This window comes from Chlorocebus sabaeus, chromosome 8, assembly GCF_047675955.1.
Source record: "Chlorocebus sabaeus isolate Y175 chromosome 8, mChlSab1.0.hap1, whole genome shotgun sequence".
NCBI lineage: Eukaryota > Metazoa > Chordata > Mammalia > Primates > Cercopithecidae > Chlorocebus > Chlorocebus sabaeus.
In genome coordinates this window covers 89,572,977-89,595,697 of record NC_132911.1, presented here as the reverse complement: position 1 = coordinate 89,595,697, position 22,721 = coordinate 89,572,977, and the positions used below count along the sequence as shown (strand labels likewise).

The 22,721-nt window shown below is 53.3% G+C and overlaps 1 protein-coding gene and 3 pseudogenes across 1 annotated transcript; all 4 read right to left on the bottom strand.

The window, feature by feature from the left end:
* Positions 1-655: 655 nt before the first annotated feature.
* Positions 656-3,832, bottom strand: LOC119624764 (exonuclease GOR-like; annotated as a pseudogene).
* Positions 3,833-7,610: 3,778 nt separating this feature from the next.
* Positions 7,611-10,021, bottom strand: LOC140712221 (exonuclease GOR-like). The gene has a single exon (XM_073018185.1). The coding sequence runs from the start codon at positions 9,485-9,487 to the stop codon at positions 7,700-7,702; it is 1,788 nt and encodes a 595-aa protein (XP_072874286.1). The 5' UTR covers positions 9,488-10,021; the 3' UTR covers positions 7,611-7,699.
* Positions 10,022-10,850: 829 nt separating this feature from the next.
* On the bottom strand, positions 10,851-15,340 carry LOC140712220 (exonuclease GOR-like; annotated as a pseudogene).
* A 72-nt stretch (positions 15,341-15,412) lies between these two features.
* On the bottom strand, positions 15,413-22,682 carry LOC140712217 (exonuclease GOR-like; annotated as a pseudogene).
* Between the last annotated feature and the right edge of the window lie 39 nt (positions 22,683-22,721).

The following is a 22,721-nucleotide window of genomic DNA, read 5'->3' as shown; positions in this document are numbered from 1 at the left end:
CCAAAAGATTAGAAATCATGTTACTGTAAAGACACATGCATACGTATGTTTATTGTGGCACTATTCTCAATAGCAAATACTTGGAACCAACCCAAATGTCCATCAAAGATAAACTGGATTGAGAAAATGTGGCATATATACACCGTGGAATACTATGCAGCCATAAAAAAGGATAAGTTCAAGTCCTTTGCAGGGGCATGGATGCAGCTGGAAACCATCATTCTGAGCAAACTGTCACAAGGACAGAAAACCAGACACGCCATGTTCTCACTCATAGGTGGGAACCGAACAATGAGAACTCTTGGATACAAGGTGGGGAACATCACACACCGGGTCCTGTCATGGGGTGGAGGGCGGGGGAAGGGATAGCATTGGGAGAAATCCCTAACATAAATGATGAGATGATGGATGCAGCAGGCCAGCATGGCACATGTATACCTATGTAACAAGCCTGCACAATATGCACACGTGCCCTAGAACTTCAAGTATAATAAAAAATAAAAAATAATAATGGAGTAGTAATGTTTTTTGTACATTTGATTCAGGTTCCTTTGGACAATTTCCTCAGACAGATTATATAAATTTGAGATTCATCAATCAAAGCTTCATGGAACATTGGAAGTTCCATGACTGATTCAGACGTTGTAATCGGTTGGTCTGTGTGGAAGAATCCACTTTGACTCTCAGCATACATACTCCTGGGAAGTCAGGTAGTGCAGCCCACAGAGCAGGGGCTCTGCAGCCAGGCTGCCTGCACCTGACTTGTAGCTAGGATAGGTGGGGTAAACTGCTTAACACTTGTGCTTCAGATTCCTCATCTGTACAATGGGGATAAGAACGCTATCTCTCTCACAACGATTATGAGGACTAACTGGGTTAATAGGTGCAAAGTACCAGGTACATAATAAACGAACCACCAGTGCTCCTTACAATCACGAGTATTTGGTGCAGGCGAAGACGCGTGGTTTCTAGAGGTATAAAATTAAGCTTTATTTACCCACCCCTTGGGTTGTTCCAAGGGTTAATGATACAGTGTTCACGAATTCCCATTATAAGCTATTAAAAGAAGGAAACAGAGTTAACATGAATGGAGTACCTACTATGTGCGATTGTTTCAAGGCTTGCCATGGGTTGCTTCATTGATTCCTCACCGTGACAGTTATGATCACACTTTAAAAATAAAAACGTAGACGCACAAAGACGTCCTTTGTCCAAGATGCCAAAGCCAGTAAGTGGCGGAAGTTGAATTTGAACCCAGATGTGTAATTCCAGAGCCCAAGTGCTTCACCCACCTCAGCGTGGTGCCTCTACAGAAAAACAGGTAAGCGCACATGGAGGAGCAAATGCCTTTCCGTTGTTTTAAAATTCTTTTATTTTTACGATTGAAATTCCTAGAGACATTGATTCTGTGCCTGACCCCGGGGGTGGGGGAAAACTCGGGTGGGGGAGGGGAGGTTCAGAAAGCCCCAGAGAAGAGGAAGACGCCCAGGAGGGAAGACTGGCAGGAGGCTGGGGGGCCAGGGGGCTGGCTTTGTTCTCAGAGACCATGGAAGTCCAGGTGGGCTGAGGGAGGCTAGCGGTGGAAGGACAGAGGTCTGGGAGGGGCAGAGGGATGGGGCCAGGCGCGAGGGACCGCGGCAGGGACTCGGGGGCCTGGGAGTGGGGGCTCGGGGCTCCGGGAGGCGATTGGTGGAAGGATAGAGGTCTGGGAGGGGCAGAGGGATGGGGACAGTCGCGAGGGGCCGCGGCAGGGACTCCGGGGGACTGGGAGTCGGGGGTCGGGGTTGGTCTTGGCTTCTGCCCTCTGCTGCAAAACCGGCTGCTCCGGTTTCTGTGGGTTTGCGGCCAGGTGGACGGGGTTAGCTCTCGGGAGCGATCGCAGTTGTGGAAGAGGCCTGGGGCTGAGGACAGGCCAGGGCGGCGGGAGAGGCGGACGGGTGGCTTCGCTGGATCCCGGCGCGCTCTCGGACCTTCCACATCACCAGCTGCAGGCAGGCGTTTGCGTCCTGGCAGGAGTCGTGCCCGTCCTGGCTGTCCTGGATGATCTGTCCTAGGAAGTCGGCCGCGAGATTCCTTAGGGAGCGCTTGTAGGGGAAACCCCGGTAGTGCGGGAAGAGCACCGCCGTGTCCACCACGGTGCTGTGGATCAGCTTCAGGGCCAGCAGGTCGCTCTCCAGGCTGTGCCCGATGAGGATGGTTTGGGCGCTGAAAAAGCTCAGCAGGATGGCTTGGACTTTCGGCAACGTGATGCTGGTCTGGGCGACGTCGGCCTCGGTCACGCCGGAAAACCTGGTGTTGTAGTCCACGATCTCGTTGTCGGGCTTGACGAAGGTGTCGTACACCACCCGCATGTCGGCGTCCACCACGGTGACACGGGTCAGCTCTAGGCCGTGCGTGGTGTAGCACATCTCACAGTCCAAGGCGTAGATTCCGGGATAAGCGTCTCTGGAAAACTCTTTCTTGAAGGTCTTCACGAAGCCATCCAGGCTCTCCTTGCGGCCGTCCCGCACGTGCTGCTTTGCCACCTGGCAGCCCACGGAGCCAGGAGCGGCTGCACAGCAGGTGTACTGGGTAAGCCGGCCTCCGGCCACTTGGCTGGAGCGGACCCGCCCCCAGTGGTAGTAACACACCTGGTCGCGTACACAGCGGCCCGAAGGGGACACCAGGTACTCGGTGCCACAGCGGCAGCAGACCCTGCGGGAGGAGTCGCCGGGCCCCTCCCCCTGGGCAGTGAAGAGGACGGCGCCTCCGGGCCGCTCGGGGTGCGGGAAGGGGTAGCCGTTCTCCTTGAGCTGCTCCCGAGTGAGCAGGAAGTCCTGGAGGCGGCTGTACAGGGCGGCCCTGCTGAGGCCGGGCATGGAGCTGGGGGTCAGGCCCTTCAGTCTCTTGAGGGCGTTCAGGACCACATTCAGGTAGACGTTCTTGTTGGGGCTGCGGTCGTGGGCCACCTTCTCCTCCTTCCGCGCCTTCTCCTTCGCCTCCTGCTCGGAGGCGCAGAACTGGAGACACTCTTTGGTGAGCAGTTGGAGATAGCCTCGGCGGATGACGGTGGGGACTCGGCACCCAGACTTTCGGAGGAGGATGGGTTTCTTCAAACTCCGTAAGGATGGACGATGGACGATTGGCTTAGAGCTGTCGGTGGTGGAGGTCTTGTATGCCATCCCTGACCTGTTGTGCGTCTTCCATGGCTGTGTGCCGACCTTGGAGCCATTGGAGCGTTGGTGGCTGCTGGCCACCAGGGTTCTCTTGGCATCTGTGGGACCTGGGTCCAAGCAAGGGCTGGGAAAGTGGGCGATCCTCTTCCTCTCCCTGGGGGCTGAGATGCGGACTGCGGGGGGCCTCTCTGTCAGCCTTGGGGCGGCTGGCAGCCGGCAGGCCGATCCCCTCTGCGCAGGGAAGTACCACGCCTCCGTCACCATCTTGGGCCACTCTGGGGCCACCGCCGGACCGCTATTCTGAGGCTCCGCCTGGATCCCCACAAGCGCTGAGGCCTGGTTGTACATCTGGGGCACCCAGAGCCCGAAGTTCCGGGCAGGCTGACGAGAGGGCAGTAGGAGCTCTGGAGCCTCGAGGGCCAGCTCCTCGGCCACCTTCTTAGCTTCTGGATACCCGGGTGGGAACCAGCAGGGAGCTGTGGCTCTCAACATCTTGCCGCCTTCTGGAGCACCGGCCTGGCTCTGCTGCTCTCTGGACTCGCGGCTTCAATGAGTGCCGCGGCCGCCGCGCCTCGCCTTTATATAGGCACAGGGCAGAGTGGGTGGGACTTCCCCTTGGTTAGATTGGCACTTCAATCCAATGACACTAAACCTCAATAACGTTCCCCCACACCGCAGCTTGGGAACGCCTCAGAGGGTCTGCTGATGGAATCAACTGGAATTCCTGGTTGCTACCCTTGGGGCGAGGTTGCTTTTCCTGAGTTAGTTAACTGTCCCTGCCAAGTAGTCCCATCACGGCTACTGGTTCTGGGCTACAAAGGTGTAAACTGAGCTTCAGGGAGGTGGGTCAACTTGCTCTGGCACAGGTCAGAGTGGGTGGGACTTCTCCTTGATTAGATTGGCACTTCAATCCGATGACACTAAACCTCAATAACGTTCCCCCACACCGCAGCTTGGGAACGCCTCAGAGGGTCTGCTGATGGAATCAACTGGAATTCCTAGTTGCTACCCTTGGGGCGAGGTTGCTTTTCCTGAGTTAGTTAACTGTCCCTGCCAAGTAGTCCCATCACGGCTACTGGTTCTGGGCTACAAAGGTGTAAACTGAGCTTCAGGGAGGTGGGTCAACTTGCTCTGGCACAGGTCAGAGTGGGTGGGACTTCTCCTTGATCAGATTGGCACTTCAATCCAATGACACTAAACCTCAATAACGTTCCCCCACACCGCAGCTTGGGAACGCCTCAGAGGGTCTGCTGATGGAATCAACTGGAATTCCTGGTTGCTACCCTTGGGGCGGGGTTGCTTTTCCTGAGTTAGTTAACTGTCCCTGCCAAGTAGTCCCATCATGGCTACTGGTTCTTGGCTACATAGGAGTCAACTGAGCTTCAGGGAGGTGGGTCAACTTGCTCTGGCCCACACGGCACACCAGGGAGTCAGGATTGGGCCAGCAGTCTGCTGCACGCTGGAGGGCAGGACCTCTCTGGGCTGGCCTTTTCCTGCTCTGTGCACTCCTGCACTGTGGGCAATTTGAGGACAGGAAGTGGACGGCATCCGCTTCTCTCCAAGGACGTGGACAACGTTCAACACAGGGGGTCTTCAAAAGGTTCACAGAAAATGGACATTGTGAAAAAACTCTGCATGGATTTCAGTTGTTTTGCACTAAAACAAACTTATACTAACTTGTTATAACCTTTCTGAAGCAGATCCACTCTGAGGCACTAAGAAGGATGAGACACCCACTGAAAAGGACTCCTATCAGAGCAACACGAACTCCGCTAAAATGGCAGCAAAAACAAACATCAAATTTATGGTGAAGCTTGGGTGGAGGAATGAAGAATTCATTGATGTATTATGTAAAGCTTATAAGGACAGTCCCCCGAAGAAATCAGGTGTTTACGAAGGTACAGCTTGTTTTCAGAAGAGATGAGAAGATGTTGAAGATGAATCCTGCAGTGGCTATGAACACCATTGTGCCCAGATCAGCTTGCACCTGGGAGGCAGAGGATGTAGTGAGCCAACATCATGCCACTGCACTCCGGCCCGGGCGACGTGAGGGAAACTCTGTCCAAAAAAAAAAAAAAAAAGACATACATACCCAATACCCAAGAGAATGCTATTTAAAAAAAAAAAAAAAAAAAAAAGGGAAATGTGTCATTCGTAACACGAATGAGCCTAGACGATGTTATACTGAGTGAGATAAAGCAGAGGCCGGGCACGGTGGCTCATGCCTCTAATCCTAGTTCTTTGGGATGCCAAGACAGGTGGAGCACTTGAGCCCAGGAGTTGGCGATCAACCTGGGCAACATGGAGAAACCCCATCTCTAGAAAAAATACAACAATTAGCCGGGTGTGGTGTTGGACGCCTGTGGTATTAACTACTCAGGAGACTGAAGTGGGAGAATCTCTTTACCGTGGGAGGTGGAGGCCATGGTGAGCCATGTTTGTGTCACTGTACTCCAGCCTGGGTGACAGAGTGAGACCCCGTCTGAAAAGATGAATAAATACGTAATAAAGTTGTAAAGAGCAAGCACAGAAAGACAAATGCTGCATGATCTCACTTCTACGTGGAATCTAACAAAATTGAACTCTTGCTTGTAGAGAGCAGAATGGTGGTTACCCGAGGCAGGGGCCGGGGAGGGACTGGGGAGATGTTAGTCGAACAATACAAAATTGCAGATAGGAACAGTTCTAGAGATCTACTGAACAGCATGACAACTACAGTTAATAATTAAGCATTGCGTACTTGAAAACAGCTGTAAGTGTAGATTGTAAACATGTTCTCACCACAATAAAATATGTATGTGAGGAAATGAGTATGCTAATTAGCTCGATTTTGTCATTCCACAACGTACACATATATGAAACCTCATGTTGAAGGCCATAAACATATATAATCTTTATTTTCAACTTAAAATTAAAATTTAAATAAATTATGAAAATTAAAAGAAATAACGCACAATAAAAAAAAAAAAGGTTTTATTTATGAAATATCCGCAGAAGGAGTCTATGTTATAAAGGAAAAGAGAATCCCAGCAACGGTAAAATCAATCAGAAATGCCCTACTTCAGTGCTTTCGTCAATTTGTCTGACAGAGTGGAAATCCAGTTCTTCACTAAGTCATTGTTCTGGAACAGGGTGTGTTCGTATATAGGTGTGTGGGGGCTCACATATACAAATTAAATTGATGGTAATGTAGGCATTCAAATTATCAGTTTACTTTAGTTAGCTGCACATACACACACACACCACACACACACACACACACACACACACACACACACACACACAAACACACGTATAAAATCAGCCACTCCACCAAAACTAGCTACTTGGTGTCTCATCTCTCCTTGGAGATTCAAAATGGGAACATGGATTTAGACAGGCGTGATGGTTCCTTCTCTCCTGGAGCCCAGTTGGAAGTCGCTTGACTGATTCAGACGTTGTAATCGGTTGGTCTGTGTGGAAGAATCCACTTTGACTCTCAGCATACATACTCCTGGGAAGTCAGGTAGTGCAGCCCACAGAGCAGGGGCTCTGCAGCCAGGCTGCCTGCACCTGACTTGTAGCTAGGATAGGTGGGGTAAACTGCTTAACACTTGTGCTTCAGATTCCTCATCTGTACAATGGGGATAAGAACGCTATCTCTCTCACAACGATTATGAGGACTAACTGGGTTAATAGGTGCAAAGTACCAGGTACATAATAAACGAACCACCAGTGCTCCTTACAATCACGAGTATTTGGTGCAGGCGAAGACGCGTGGTTTCTAGAGGTATAAAATTAAGCTTTATTTACCCACCCCTTGGGTTGTTCCAAGGGTTAATGATACAGTGTTCACGAATTCCCATTATAAGCTATTAAAAGAAGGAAACAGAGTTAACATGAATGGAGTACCTACTATGTGCGATTGTTTCAAGGCTTGCCATGGGTTGCTTCATTGATTCCTCACCGTGACAGTTATGATCACACTTTAAAAATAAAAACGTAGACGCACAAAGACGTCCTTTGTCCAAGATGCCAAAGCCAGTAAGTGGCGGAAGTTGAATTTGAACCCAGATGTGTAATTCCAGAGCCCAAGTGCTTCACCCACCTCAGCGTGGTGCCTCTACAGAAAAACAGGTAAGCGCACATGGAGGAGCAAATGCCTTTCCGTTGTTTTAAAATTCTTTTATTTTTACGATTGAAATTCCTAGAGACATTGATTCTGTGCCTGACCCCGGGGGTGGGGGAAAACTCGGGTGGGGGAGGGGAGGTTCAGAAAGCCCCAGAGAAGAGGAAGACGCCCAGGAGGGAAGACTGGCAGGAGGCTGGGGGGCCCGGGGGCTGGCTTTGTTCTCAGAGACCATGGAAGTCCAGGTGGGCTGAGGGAGGCTAGCGGTGGAAGGACAGAGGTCTGGGAGGGGCAGAGGGATGGGGACAGTCGCGAGGGGCCGCGGCAGGGACTCCGGGGGACTGGGAGTCGGGGGTCGGGGTTGGTCTTGGCTTCTGCCCTCTGCTGCAAAACCGGCTGCTCCGGTTTCTGTGGGTTTGCGGCCAGGTGGACGGGGTTAGCTCTCGGGAGCGATCGCAGTTGTGGAAGAGGCCTGGGGCTGAGGACAGGCCAGGGCGGCGGGAGAGGCGGACGGGTGGCTTCGCTGGATCCCGGCGCGCTCTCGGACCTTCCACATCACCAGCTGCAGGCAGGCGTTTGCGTCCTGGCAGGAGTCGTGCCCGTCCTGGCTGTCCTGGATGATCTGTGCTAGGAAGTCGGCCGCGAGATTCCTTAGGGAGCGCTTGTAGGGGAAACCCCGGTAGTGCGGGAAGAGCACCGCCGTGTCCACCACGGTGCTGTGGATCAGCTTCAGGGCCAGCAGGTCGCTCTCCAGGCTGTGCCCGATGAGGATGGTTTGGGCGCTGAAAAAGCTCAGCAGGATGGCTTGGACTTTCGGCAACGTGATGCTGGTCTGGGCGACGTCGGCCTCGGTCACGCCGGAAAACCTGGTGTTGTAGTCCACGATCTCGTTGTCGGGCTTGACGAAGGTGTCGTACACCACCCGCATGTCGGCGTCCACCACGGTGACACGGGTCAGCTCTAGGCCGTGCGTGGTGTAGCACATCTCACAGTCCAAGGCGTAGATTCCGGGATAAGCGTCTCTGGAAAACTCTTTCTTGAAGGTCTTCACGAAGCCATCCAGGCTCTCCTTGCGGCCGTCCCGCACGTGCTGCTTTGCCACCTGGCAGCCCACGGAGCCAGGAGCGGCTGCACAGCAGGTGTACTGGGTAAGCCGGCCTCCGGCCACTTGGCTGGAGCGGACCCGCCCCCAGTGGTAGTAACACACCTGGTCGCGTACACAGCGGCCCGAAGGGGACACCAGGTACTCGGTGCCACAGCGGCAGCAGACCCTGCGGGAGGAGTCGCCGGGCCCCTCCCCCTGGGCAGTGAAGAGGACGGCGCCTCCGGGCCGCTCGGGGTGCGGGAAGGGGTAGCCGTTCTCCTTGAGCTGCTCCCGAGTGAGCAGGAAGTCCTGGAGGCGGCTGTACAGGGCGGCCCTGCTGAGGCCGGGCATGGAGCTGGGGGTCAGGCCCTTCAGTCTCTTGAGGGCGTTCAGGACCACATTCAGGTAGACGTTCTTGTTGGGGCTGCGGTCGTGGGCCACCTTCTCCTCCTTCCGCGCCTTCTCCTTCGCCTCCTGCTCGGAGGCGCAGAACTGGAGACACTCCTTGGTGAGCAGTTGGAGATAGCCTCGGCGGATGACGGTGGGGACTCGGCACCCAGACTTTCGGAGGAGGATGGGTTTCTTCAAACTCCGTAAGGATGGACGATGGACGATTGGCTTAGAGCTGTCGGTGGTGGAGGTCTTGTATGCCATCCCTGACCTGTTGTGCGTCTTCCATGGCTGTGTGCCGACCTTGGAGCCATTGGAGCGTTGGTGGCTGCTGGCCACCAGGGTTCTCTTGGCATCTGTGGGACCTGGGTCCAAGCAAGGGCTGGGAAAGTGGGCGATCCTCTTCCTCTCCCTGGGGGCTGAGATGCGGACTGCGGGGGGCCTCTCTGTCAGCCTTGGGGCGGCTGGCAGCCGGCAGGCCGATCCCCTCTGCGCAGGGAAGTACCACGCCTCCGTCACCATCTTGGGCCACTCTGGGGCCACCGCCGGACCGCTATTCTGAGGCTCCGCCTGGATCCCCACAAGCGCTGAGGCCTGGTTGTACATCTGGGGCACCCAGAGCCCGAAGTTCCGGGCAGGCTGACGAGAGGGCAGTAGGAGCTCTGGAGCCTCGAGGGCCAGCTCCTCGGCCACCTTCTTAGCTTCTGGATACCCGGGTGGGAACCAGCAGGGAGCTGTGGCTCTCAACATCTTGCCGCCTTCTGGAGCACCGGCCTGGCTCTGCTGCTCTCTGGACTCGCGGCTTCAATGAGTGCCGCGGCCGCCGCGCCTCGCCTTTATATAGGCACAGGGCAGAGTGGGTGGGACTTCCCCTTGGTTAGATTGGCACTTCAATCCAATGACACTAAACCTCAATAACGTTCCCCCACACCGCAGCTTGGGAACGCCTCAGAGGGTCTGCTGATGGAATCAACTGGAATTCCTGGTTGCTACCCTTGGGGCGAGGTTGCTTTTCCTGAGTTAGTTAACTGTCCCTGCCAAGTAGTCCCATCACGGCTACTGGTTCTGGGCTACAAAGGTGTAAACTGAGCTTCAGGGAGGTGGGTCAACTTGCTCTGGCACAGGTCAGAGTGGGTGGGACTTCTCCTTGATTAGATTGGCACTTCAATCCGATGACACTAAACCTCAATAACGTTCCCCCACACCGCAGCTTGGGAACGCCTCAGAGGGTCTGCTGATGGAATCAACTGGAATTCCTGGTTGCTACCCTTGGGGCGGGGTTGCTTTTCCTGAGTTAGTTAACTGTCCCTGCCAAGTAGTCCCATCACGGCTACTGGTTCTGGGCTACAAAGGTGTAAACTGAGCTTCAGGGAGGTGGGTCAACTTGCTCTGGCCCACATGGCACACCAGGGAGTCAGGATTGGGCCAGCAGTCTGCTGCACGCTGGAGGGCAGGACCTCTCTGGGCTGGCCTTTTCCTGCTCTGTGCACTCCTGCACTGTGGGCAATTTGAGGACAGGAAGTGGACGGCATCCGCTTCTCTCCAAGGACGTGGACAATGTTCAACACAGGGGGTCTTCAAAAGGTTCACAGAAAATGGACATTGTGAAAAAACTCTGCATGGATTTCAGTTGTTTTGCACTAAAACAAACTTATACTAACTTGTTATAACCTTTCTGAAGCAGATCCACTCTGAGGCACTAAGAAGGATGAGACACCCACTGAAAAGGACTCCTATCAGAGCAACACGAACTCCGCTAAAATGGCAGCAAAAACAAACATCAAATTTATGGTGAAGCTTGGGTGGAGGAATGAAGAATTCATTGATGTATTATGTAAAGCTTATAAGGACAGTCCCCCGAAGAAATCAGGTGTTTACGAAGGTACAGCTTGTTTTCAGAAGAGATGAGAAGATGTTGAAGATGAATCCTGCAGTTCCTATGAACACCATTGTGCCCAGATCAGCTTGCACCTGGGAGGCAGAGGATGTAGTGAGCCAACATCATGCCACTGCACTCCGGCCCGGGCGACGTGAGGGAAACTCTGTCCAAAAAAAAAAAAAAAGACATACATACCCAATACCCAAGAGAATGCTATTTAAAAAAAAAAAAAAAAAAAAAAGGGAAATGTGTCATTCGTAACACGAATGAGCCTAGACGATGTTATACTGAGTGAGATAAAGCAGAGGCCGGGCACGGTGGCTCATGCCTCTAATCCTAGTTCTTTGGGATGCCAAGACAGGTGGAGCACTTGAGCCCAGGAGTTGGCGATCAACCTGGGCAACATGGAGAAACCCCATCTCTAGAAAAAATACAACAATTAGCCGGGTGTGGTGTTGGACGCCTGTGGTATTAACTACTCAGGAGACTGAAGTGGGAGAATCTCTTTACCGTGGGAGGTGGAGGCCATGGTGAGCCATGTTTGTGTCACTGTACTCCAGCCTGGGTGACAGAGTGAGACCCCGTCTGAAAAGATGAATAAATACGTAATAAAGTTGTAAAGAGCAAGCACAGAAAGACAAATGCTGCATGATCTCACTTCTACGTGGAATCTAACAAAATTGAACTCTTGCTTGTAGAGAGCAGAATGGTGGTTACCCGAGGCAGGGGCCGGGGAGGGACTGGGGAGATGTTAGTCGAACAATACAAAATTGCAGATAGGAACAGTTCTAGAGATCTACTGAACAGCATGACAACTACAGTTAATAATTAAGCATTGCGTACTTGAAAACAGCTGTAAGTGTAGATTGTAAACATGTTCTCACCACAATAAAATATGTATGTGAGGAAATGAGTATGCTAATTAGCTCGATTTTGTCATTCCACAACGTACACATATATGAAACCTCATGTTGAAGGCCATAAACATATATAATCTTTATTTTCAACTTAAAATTAAAATTTAAATAAATTATGAAAATTAAAAGAAATAACGCACAATAAAAAAAAAAAAGGTTTTATTTATGAAATATCCGCAGAAGGAGTCTATGTTATAAAGGAAAAGAGAATCCCAGCAACGGTAAAATCAATCAGAAATGCCCTACTTCAGTGCTTTCGTCAATTTGTCTGACAGAGTGGAAATCCAGTTCTTCACTAAGTCATTGTTCTGGAACAGGGTGTGTTCGTATATAGGTGTGTGGGGGCTCACATATACAAATTAAATTGATGGTAATGTAGGCATTCAAATTATCAGTTTACTTTAGTTAGCTGCACATACACACACACACACCACACACACACACACACACACACACACACACACACAAACACACGTATAAAATCAGCCACTCCACCAAAACTAGCTACTTGGTGTCTCATCTCTCCTTGGAGATTCAAAATGGGAACATGGATTTAGACAGGCGTGATGGTTCCTTCTCTCCTGGAGCCCAGTTGGAAGTCGCTTGACTGATTCAGACGTTGTAATCGGTTGGTCTGTGTGGAAGAATCCACTTTGACTCTCAGCATACATACTCCTGGGAAGTCAGGTAGTGCAGCCCACAGAGCAGGGGCTCTGCAGCCAGGCTGCCTGCACCTGACTTGTAGCTAGGATAGGTGGGGTAAACTGCTTAACACTTGTGCTTCAGATTCCTCATCTGTACAATGGGGATAAGAACGCTATCTCTCTCACAACGATTATGAGGACTAACTGGGTTAATAGGTGCAAAGTACCAGGTACATAATAAACGAACCACCAGTGCTCCTTACAATCACGAGTATTTGGTGCAGGCGAAGACGCGTGGTTTCTAGAGGTATAAAATTAAGCTTTATTTACCCACCCCTTGGGTTGTTCCAAGGGTTAATGATACAGTGTTCACGAATTCCCATTATAAGCTATTAAAAGAAGGAAACAGAGTTAACATGAATGGAGTACCTACTATGTGCGATTGTTTCAAGGCTTGCCATGGGTTGCTTCATTGATTCCTCACCGTGACAGTTATGATCACACTTTAAAAATAAAAACGTAGACGCACAAAGACGTCCTTTGTCCAAGATGCCAAAGCCAGTAAGTGGCGGAAGTTGAATTTGAACCCAGATGTGTAATTCCAGAGCCCAAGTGCTTCACCCACCTCAGCGTGGTGCCTCTACAGAAAAACAGGTAAGCGCACATGGAGGAGCAAATGCCTTTCCGTTGTTTTAAAATTCTTTTATTTTTACGATTGAAATTCCTAGAGACATTGATTCTGTGCCTGACCCCGGGGGTGGGGGAAAACTCGGGTGGGGGAGGGGAGGTTCAGAAAGCCCCAGAGAAGAGGAAGACGCCCAGGAGGGAAGACTGGCAGGAGGCTGGGGGGCCAGGGGGCTGGCTTTGTTCTCAGAGACCATGGAAGTCCAGGTGGGCTGAGGGAGGCTAGCGGTGGAAGGACAGAGGTCTGGGAGGGGCAGAGGGATGGGGCCAGGCGCGAGGGACCGCGGCAGGGACTCGGGGGCCTGGGAGTGGGGGCTCGGGGCTCCGGGAGGCGATTGGTGGAAGGATAGAGGTCTGGGAGGGGCAGAGGGATGGGGACAGTCGCGAGGGGCCGCGGCAGGGACTCCGGGGGACTGGGAGTCGGGGGTCGGGGTTGGTCTTGGCTTCTGCCCTCTGCTGCAAAACCGGCTGCTCCGGTTTCTGTGGGTTTGCGGCCAGGTGGACGGGGTTAGCTCTCGGGAGCGATCGCAGTTGTGGAAGAGGCCTGGGGCTGAGGACAGGCCAGGGCGGCGGGAGAGGCGGACGGGTGGCTTCGCTGGATCCCGGCGCGCTCTCGGACCTTCCACATCACCAGCTGCAGGCAGGCGTTTGCGTCCTGGCAGGAGTCGTGCCCGTCCTGGCTGTCCTGGATGATCTGTCCTAGGAAGTCGGCCGCGAGATTCCTTAGGGAGCGCTTGTAGGGGAAACCCCGGTAGTGCGGGAAGAGCACCGCCGTGTCCACCACGGTGCTGTGGATCAGCTTCAGGGCCAGCAGGTCGCTCTCCAGGCTGTGCCCGATGAGGATGGTTTGGGCGCTGAAAAAGCTCAGCAGGATGGCTTGGACTTTCGGCAACGTGATGCTGGTCTGGGCGACGTCGGCCTCGGTCACGCCGGAAAACCTGGTGTTGTAGTCCACGATCTCGTTGTCGGGCTTGACGAAGGTGTCGTACACCACCCGCATGTCGGCGTCCACCACGGTGACACGGGTCAGCTCTAGGCCGTGCGTGGTGTAGCACATCTCACAGTCCAAGGCGTAGATTCCGGGATAAGCGTCTCTGGAAAACTCTTTCTTGAAGGTCTTCACGAAGCCATCCAGGCTCTCCTTGCGGCCGTCCCGCACGTGCTGCTTTGCCACCTGGCAGCCCACGGAGCCAGGAGCGGCTGCACAGCAGGTGTACTGGGTAAGCCGGCCTCCGGCCACTTGGCTGGAGCGGACCCGCCCCCAGTGGTAGTAACACACCTGGTCGCGTACACAGCGGCCCGAAGGGGACACCAGGTACTCGGTGCCACAGCGGCAGCAGACCCTGCGGGAGGAGTCGCCGGGCCCCTCCCCCTGGGCAGTGAAGAGGACGGCGCCTCCGGGCCGCTCGGGGTGCGGGAAGGGGTAGCCGTTCTCCTTGAGCTGCTCCCGAGTGAGCAGGAAGTCCTGGAGGCGGCTGTACAGGGCGGCCCTGCTGAGGCCGGGCATGGAGCTGGGGGTCAGGCCCTTCAGTCTCTTGAGGGCGTTCAGGACCACATTCAGGTAGACGTTCTTGTTGGGGCTGCGGTCGTGGGCCACCTTCTCCTCCTTCCGCGCCTTCTCCTTCGCCTCCTGCTCGGAGGCGCAGAACTGGAGACACTCTTTGGTGAGCAGTTGGAGATAGCCTCGGCGGATGACGGTGGGGACTCGGCACCCAGACTTTCGGAGGAGGATGGGTTTCTTCAAACTCCGTAAGGATGGACGATGGACGATTGGCTTAGAGCTGTCGGTGGTGGAGGTCTTGTATGCCATCCCTGACCTGTTGTGCGTCTTCCATGGCTGTGTGCCGACCTTGGAGCCATTGGAGCGTTGGTGGCTGCTGGCCACCAGGGTTCTCTTGGCATCTGTGGGACCTGGGTCCAAGCAAGGGCTGGGAAAGTGGGCGATCCTCTTCCTCTCCCTGGGGGCTGAGATGCGGACTGCGGGGGGCCTCTCTGTCAGCCTTGGGGCGGCTGGCAGCCGGCAGGCCGATCCCCTCTGCGCAGGGAAGTACCACGCCTCCGTCACCATCTTGGGCCACTCTGGGGCCACCGCCGGACCGCTATTCTGAGGCTCCGCCTGGATCCCCACAAGCGCTGAGGCCTGGTTGTACATCTGGGGCACCCAGAGCCCGAAGTTCCGGGCAGGCTGACGAGAGGGCAGTAGGAGCTCTGGAGCCTCGAGGGCCAGCTCCTCGGCCACCTTCTTAGCTTCTGGATACCCGGGTGGGAACCAGCAGGGAGCTGTGGCTCTCAACATCTTGCCGCCTTCTGGAGCACCGGCCTGGCTCTGCTGCTCTCTGGACTCGCGGCTTCAATGAGTGCCGCGGCCGCCGCGCCTCGCCTTTATATAGGCACAGGGCAGAGTGGGTGGGACTTCCCCTTGGTTAGATTGGCACTTCAATCCAATGACACTAAACCTCAATAACGTTCCCCCACACCGCAGCTTGGGAACGCCTCAGAGGGTCTGCTGGTGGAATCAACTGGAATTCCTGGTTGCTACCCTTGGGGCGAGGTTGCTTTTCCTGAGTTAGTTAACTGTCCCTGCCAAGTAGTCCCATCACGGCTACTGGTTCTGGGCTACAAAGGTGTAAACTGAGCTTCAGGGAGGTGGGTCAACTTGCTCTGGCACAGGTCAGAGTGGGTGGGACTTCTCCTTGATTAGATTGGCACTTCAATCCGATGACACTAAACCTCAATAACGTTCCCCCACACCGCAGCTTGGGAACGCCTCAGAGGGTCTGCTGATGGAATCAACTGGAATTCCTAGTTGCTACCCTTGGGGCGAGGTTGCTTTTCCTGAGTTAGTTAACTGTCCCTGCCAAGTAGTCCCATCACGGCTACTGGTTCTGGGCTACAAAGGTGTAAACTGAGCTTCAGGGAGGTGGGTCAACTTGCTCTGGCACAGGTCAGAGTGGGTGGGACTTCTCCTTGATCAGATTGGCACTTCAATCCAATGACACTAAACCTCAATAACGTTCCCCCACACCGCAGCTTGGGAACGCCTCAGAGGGTCTGCTGATGGAATCAACTGGAATTCCTGGTTGCTACCCTTGGGGCGGGGTTGCTTTTCCTGAGTTAGTTAACTGTCCCTGCCAAGTAGTCCCATCATGGCTACTGGTTCTTGGCTACATAGGAGTCAACTGAGCTTCAGGGAGGTGGGTCAACTTGCTCTGGCCCACACGGCACACCAGGGAGTCAGGATTGGGCCAGCAGTCTGCTGCACGCTGGAGGGCAGGACCTCTCTGGGCTGGCCTTTTCCTGCTCTGTGCACTCCTGCACTGTGGGCAATTTGAGGACAGGAAGTGGACGGCATCCGCTTCTCTCCAAGGACGTGGACAACGTTCAACACAGGGGGTCTTCAAAAGGTTCACAGAAAATGGACATTGTGAAAAAACTCTGCATGGATTTCAGTTGTTTTGCACTAAAACAAACTTATACTAACTTGTTATAACCTTTCTGAAGCAGATCCACTCTGAGGCACTAAGAAGGATGAGACACCCACTGAAAAGGACTCCTATCAGAGCAACACGAACTCCGCTAAAATGGCAGCAAAAACAAACATCAAATTTATGGTGAAGCTTGGGTGGAGGAATGAAGAATTCATTGATGTATTATGTAAAGCTTATAAGGACAGTCCCCCGAAGAAATCAGGTGTTTACGAAGGTACAGCTTGTTTTCAGAAGAGATGAGAAGATGTTGAAGATGAATCCTGCAGTTCCTATGAACACCATTGTGCCCAGATCAGCTTGCACCTGGGAGGCAGAGGATGTAGTGAGCCAACATCATGCCACTGCACTCCGGCCCGGGCGACGTGAGGGAAACTCTGTCCAAAAAAAAAAAAAAAGACATACATACCCAATACCCAAGAGAATGCTATTTAAAAAAAAAAAAAAAAAAAAAAAGGGAAATGTGTCATTCGTAACACGAATGAGCCTAGACGATGTTATACTGAGTGAGATAAAGCAGAGGCCGGGCACGGTGGCTCATGCCTCTAATCCTAGTTCTTTGGGATGCCAAGACAGGTGGAGCACTTGAGCCCAGGAGTTGGCGATCAACCTGGGCAACATGGAGAAACCCCATCTCTAGAAAAAATACAACAATTAGCCGGGTGTGGTGTTGGACGCCTGTGGTATTAACTACTCAGGAGACTGAAGTGGGAGAATCTCTTTACCGTGGGAGGTGGAGGCCATGGTGAGCCATGTTTGTGTCACTGTACTCCAGCCTGGGTGACAGAGTGAGACCCCGTCTGAAAAGATGAATAAATACGTAATAAAGTTGTAAAGAGCAAGCACAGAAAGACAAATGCTGCATGATCTCACTTCTACGTGGAATCTAACAAAATTGAACTCTTGCTTGTAGAGAGCAGAATGGTGGTTACCCGAGGCAGGGGCCGGGGAGGGACTGGGGAGATGTTAGTCGAACAATACAAAATTGCAGATAGGAACAGTTCTAGAGATCTACTGAACAGCATGACAACTACAGTTAATAATTAAGCATTGCGTACTTGAAAACAGCTGTAAGTGTAGATTGTAAACATGTTCTCACCACAATAAAATATGTATGTGAGGAAATGAGTATGCTAATTAGCTCGATTTTGTCATTCCACAACGTACACATATATGAAACCTCATGTTGAAGGCCATAAACATATATAATCTTTATTTTCAACTTAAAATTAAAATTTAAATAAATTATGAAAATTAAAAGAAATAACGCACAATAAAAAAAAAAAAGGTTTTATTTATGAAATATCCGCAGAAGGAGTCTATGTTATAAAGGAAAAGAGAATCCCAGCAACGGTAAAATCAATCAGAAATGCCCTACTTCAGTGCTTTCGTCAATTTGTCTGACAGAGTGGAAATCCAGTTCTTCACTAAGTCATTGTTCTGGAACAGGGTGTGTTCGTATATAGGTGTGTGGGGGCTCACATATACAAATTAAATTGATGGTAATGTAGGCATTCAAATTATCAGTTTACTTTAGTTAGCTGCACATACACACACACACACCACACACACACACACACACACACACACACACACACACAAACACACGTATAAAATCAGCCACTCCACCAAAACTAGCTACTTGGTGTCTCATCTCTCCTTGGAGATTCAAAATGGGAACATGGATTTAGACAGGCGTGATGGTTCCTTCTCTCCTGGAGCCCAGTTGGAAGTCGCTTGACTGATTCAGACGTTGTAATCGGTTGGTCTGTGTGGAAGAATCCACTTTGACTCTCAGCATACATACTCCTGGGAAGTCAGGTAGTGCAGCCCACAGAGCAGGGGCTCTGCAGCCAGGCTGCCTGCACCTGACTTGTAGCTAGGATAGGTGGGGTAAACTGCTTAACACTTGTGCTTCAGATTCCTCATCTGTACAATGGGGATAAGAACGCTATCTCTCTCACAACGATTATGAGGACTAACTGGGTTAATAGGTGCAAAGTACCAGGTACATAATAAACGAACCACCAGTGCTCCTTACAATCACGAGTATTTGGTGCAGGCGAAGACGCGTGGTTTCTAGAGGTATAAAATTAAGCTTTATTTACCCACCCCTTGGGTTGTTCCAAGGGTTAATGATACAGTGTTCACGAATTCCCATTATAAGCTATTAAAAGAAGGAAACAGAGTTAACATGAATGGAGTACCTACTATGTGCGATTGTTTCAAGGCTTGCCATGGGTTGCTTCATTGATTCCTCACCGTGACAGTTATGATCACACTTTAAAAATAAAAACGTAGACGCACAAAGACGTCCTTTGTCCAAGATGCCAAAGCCAGTAAGTGGCGGAAGTTGAATTTGAACCCAGATGTGTAATTCCAGAGCCCAAGTGCTTCACCCACCTCAGCGTGGTGCCTCTACAGAAAAACAGGTAAGCGCACATGGAGGAGCAAATGCCTTTCCGTTGTTTTAAAATTCTTTTATTTTTACGATTGAAATTCCTAGAGACATTGATTCTGTGCCTGACCCCGGGGGTGGGGGAAAACTCGGGTGGGGGAGGGGAGGTTCAGAAAGCCCCAGAGAAGAGGAAGACGCCCAGGAGGGAAGACTGGCAGGAGGCTGGGGGGCCAGGGGGCTGGCTTTGTTCTCAGAGACCATGGAAGTCCAGGTGGGCTGAGGGAGGCTAGCGGTGGAAGGACAGAGGTCTGGGAGGGGCAGAGGGATGGGGCCAGGCGCGAGGGACCGCGGCAGGGACTCGGGGGCCTGGGAGTGGGGGCTCGGGGCTCCGGGAGGCGATTGGTGGAAGGATAGAGGTCTGGGAGGGGCAGAGGGATGGGGACAGTCGCGAGGGGCCGCGGCAGGGACTCCGGGGGACTGGGAGTCGGGGGTCGGGGTTGGTCTTGGCTTCTGCCCTCTGCTGCAAAACCGGCTGCTCCGGTTTCTGTGGGTTTGCGGCCAGGTGGACGGGGTTAGCTCTCGGGAGCGATCGCAGTTGTGGAAGAGGCCTGGGGCTGAGGACAGGCCAGGGCGGCGGGAGAGGCGGACGGGTGGCTTCGCTGGATCCCGGCGCGCTCTCGGACCTTCCACATCACCAGCTGCAGGCAGGCGTTTGCGTCCTGGCAGGAGTCGTGCCCGTCCTGGCTGTCCTGGATGATCTGTCCTAGGAAGTCGGCCGCGAGATTCCTTAGGGAGCGCTTGTAGGGGAAACCCCGGTAGTGCGGGAAGAGCACCGCCGTGTCCACCACGGTGCTGTGGATCAGCTTCAGGGCCAGCAGGTCGCTCTCCAGGCTGTGCCCGATGAGGATGGTTTGGGCGCTGAAAAAGCTCAGCAGGATGGCTTGGACTTTCGGCAACGTGATGCTGGTCTGGGCGACGTCGGCCTCGGTCACGCCGGAAAACCTGGTGTTGTAGTCCACGATCTCGTTGTCGGGCTTGACGAAGGTGTCGTACACCACCCGCATGTCGGCGTCCACCACGGTGACACGGGTCAGCTCTAGGCCGTGCGTGGTGTAGCACATCTCACAGTCCAAGGCGTAGATTCCGGGATAAGCGTCTCTGGAAAACTCTTTCTTGAAGGTCTTCACGAAGCCATCCAGGCTCTCCTTGCGGCCGTCCCGCACGTGCTGCTTTGCCACCTGGCAGCCCACGGAGCCAGGAGCGGCTGCACAGCAGGTGTACTGGGTAAGCCGGCCTCCGGCCACTTGGCTGGAGCGGACCCGCCCCCAGTGGTAGTAACACACCTGGTCGCGTACACAGCGGCCCGAAGGGGACACCAGGTACTCGGTGCCACAGCGGCAGCAGACCCTGCGGGAGGAGTCGCCGGGCCCCTCCCCCTGGGCAGTGAAGAGGACGGCGCCTCCGGGCCGCTCGGGGTGCGGGAAGGGGTAGCCGTTCTCCTTGAGCTGCTCCCGAGTGAGCAGGAAGTCCTGGAGGCGGCTGTACAGGGCGGCCCTGCTGAGGCCGGGCATGGAGCTGGGGGTCAGGCCCTTCAGTCTCTTGAGGGCGTTCAGGACCACATTCAGGTAGACGTTCTTGTTGGGGCTGCGGTCGTGGGCCACCTTCTCCTCCTTCCGCGCCTTCTCCTTCGCCTCCTGCTCGGAGGCGCAGAACTGGAGACACTCTTTGGTGAGCAGTTGGAGATAGCCTCGGCGGATGACGGTGGGGACTCGGCACCCAGACTTTCGGAGGAGGATGGGTTTCTTCAAACTCCGTAAGGATGGACGATGGACGATTGGCTTAGAGCTGTCGGTGGTGGAGGTCTTGTATGCCATCCCTGACCTGTTGTGCGTCTTCCATGGCTGTGTGCCGACCTTGGAGCCATTGGAGCGTTGGTGGCTGCTGGCCACCAGGGTTCTCTTGGCATCTGTGGGACCTGGGTCCAAGCAAGGGCTGGGAAAGTGGGCGATCCTCTTCCTCTCCCTGGGGGCTGAGATGCGGACTGCGGGGGGCCTCTCTGTCAGCCTTGGGGCGGCTGGCAGCCGGCAGGCCGATCCCCTCTGCGCAGGGAAGTACCACGCCTCCGTCACCATCTTGGGCCACTCTGGGGCCACCGCCGGACCGCTATTCTGAGGCTCCGCCTGGATCCCCACAAGCGCTGAGGCCTGGTTGTACATCTGGGGCACCCAGAGCCCGAAGTTCCGGGCAGGCTGACGAGAGGGCAGTAGGAGCTCTGGAGCCTCGAGGGCCAGCTCCTCGGCCACCTTCTTAGCTTCTGGATACCCGGGTGGGAACCAGCAGGGAGCTGTGGCTCTCAACATCTTGCCGCCTTCTGGAGCACCGGCCTGGCTCTGCTGCTCTCTGGACTCGCGGCTTCAATGAGTGCCGCGGCCGCCGCGCCTCGCCTTTATATAGGCACAGGGCAGAGTGGGTGGGACTTCCCCTTGGTTAGATTGGCACTTCAATCCAATGACACTAAACCTCAATAACGTTCCCCCACACCGCAGCTTGGGAACGCCTCAGAGGGTCTGCTGATGGAATCAACTGGAATTCCTGGTTGCTACCCTTGGGGCGAGGTTGCTTTTCCTGAGTTAGTTAACTGTCCCTGCCAAGTAGTCCCATCACGGCTACTGGTTCTGGGCTACAAAGGTGTAAACTGAGCTTCAGGGAGGTGGGTCAACTTGCTCTGGCACAGGTCAGAGTGGGTGGGACTTCTCCTTGATTAGATTGGCACTTCAATCCGATGACACTAAACCTCAATAACGTTCCCCCACACCGCAGCTTGGGAACGCCTCAGAGGGTCTGCTGATGGAATCAACTGGAATTCCTAGTTGCTACCCTTGGGGCGAGGTTGCTTTTCCTGAGTTAGTTAACTGTCCCTGCCAAGTAGTCCCATCACGGCTACTGGTTCTGGGCTACAAAGGTGTAAACTGAGCTTCAGGGAGGTGGGTCAACTTGCTCTGGCACAGGTCAGAGTGGGTGGGACTTCTCCTTGATCAGATTGGCACTTCAATCCAATGACACTAAACCTCAATAACGTTCCCCCACACCGCAGCTTGGGAACGCCTCAGAGGGTCTGCTGATGGAATCAACTGGAATTCCTGGTTGCTACCCTTGGGGCGGGGTTGCTTTTCCTGAGTTAGTTAACTGTCCCTGCCAAGTAGTCCCATCATGGCTACTGGTTCTTGGCTACATAGGAGTCAACTGAGCTTCAGGGAGGTGGGTCAACTTGCTCTGGCCCACACGGCACACCAGGGAGTCAGGATTGGGCCAGCAGTCTGCTGCACGCTGGAGGGCAGGACCTCTCTGGGCTGGCCTTTTCCTGCTCTGTGCACTCCTGCACTGTGGGCAATTTGAGGACAGGAAGTGGACGGCATCCGCTTCTCTCCAAGGACGTGGACAACGTTCAACACAGGGGGTCTTCAAAAGGTTCACAGAAAATGGACATTGTGAAAAAACTCTGCATGGATTTCAGTTGTTTTGCACTAAAACAAACTTATACTAACTTGTTATAACCTTTCTGAAGCAGATCCACTCTGAGGCACTAAGAAGGATGAGACACCCACTGAAAAGGACTCCTATCAGAGCAACACGAACTCCGCTAAAATGGCAGCAAAAACAAACATCAAATTTATGGTGAAGCTTGGGTGGAGGAATGAAGAATTCATTGATGTATTATGTAAAGCTTATAAGGACAGTCCCCCGAAGAAATCAGGTGTTTACGAAGGTACAGCTTGTTTTCAGAAGAGATGAGAAGATGTTGAAGATGAATCCTGCAGTGGCTATGAACACCATTGTGCCCAGATCAGCTTGCACCTGGGAGGCAGAGGATGTAGTGAGCCAACATCATGCCACTGCACTCCGGCCCGGGCGACGTGAGGGAAACTCTGTCCAAAAAAAAAAAAAAAAAGACATACATACCCAATACCCAAGAGAAT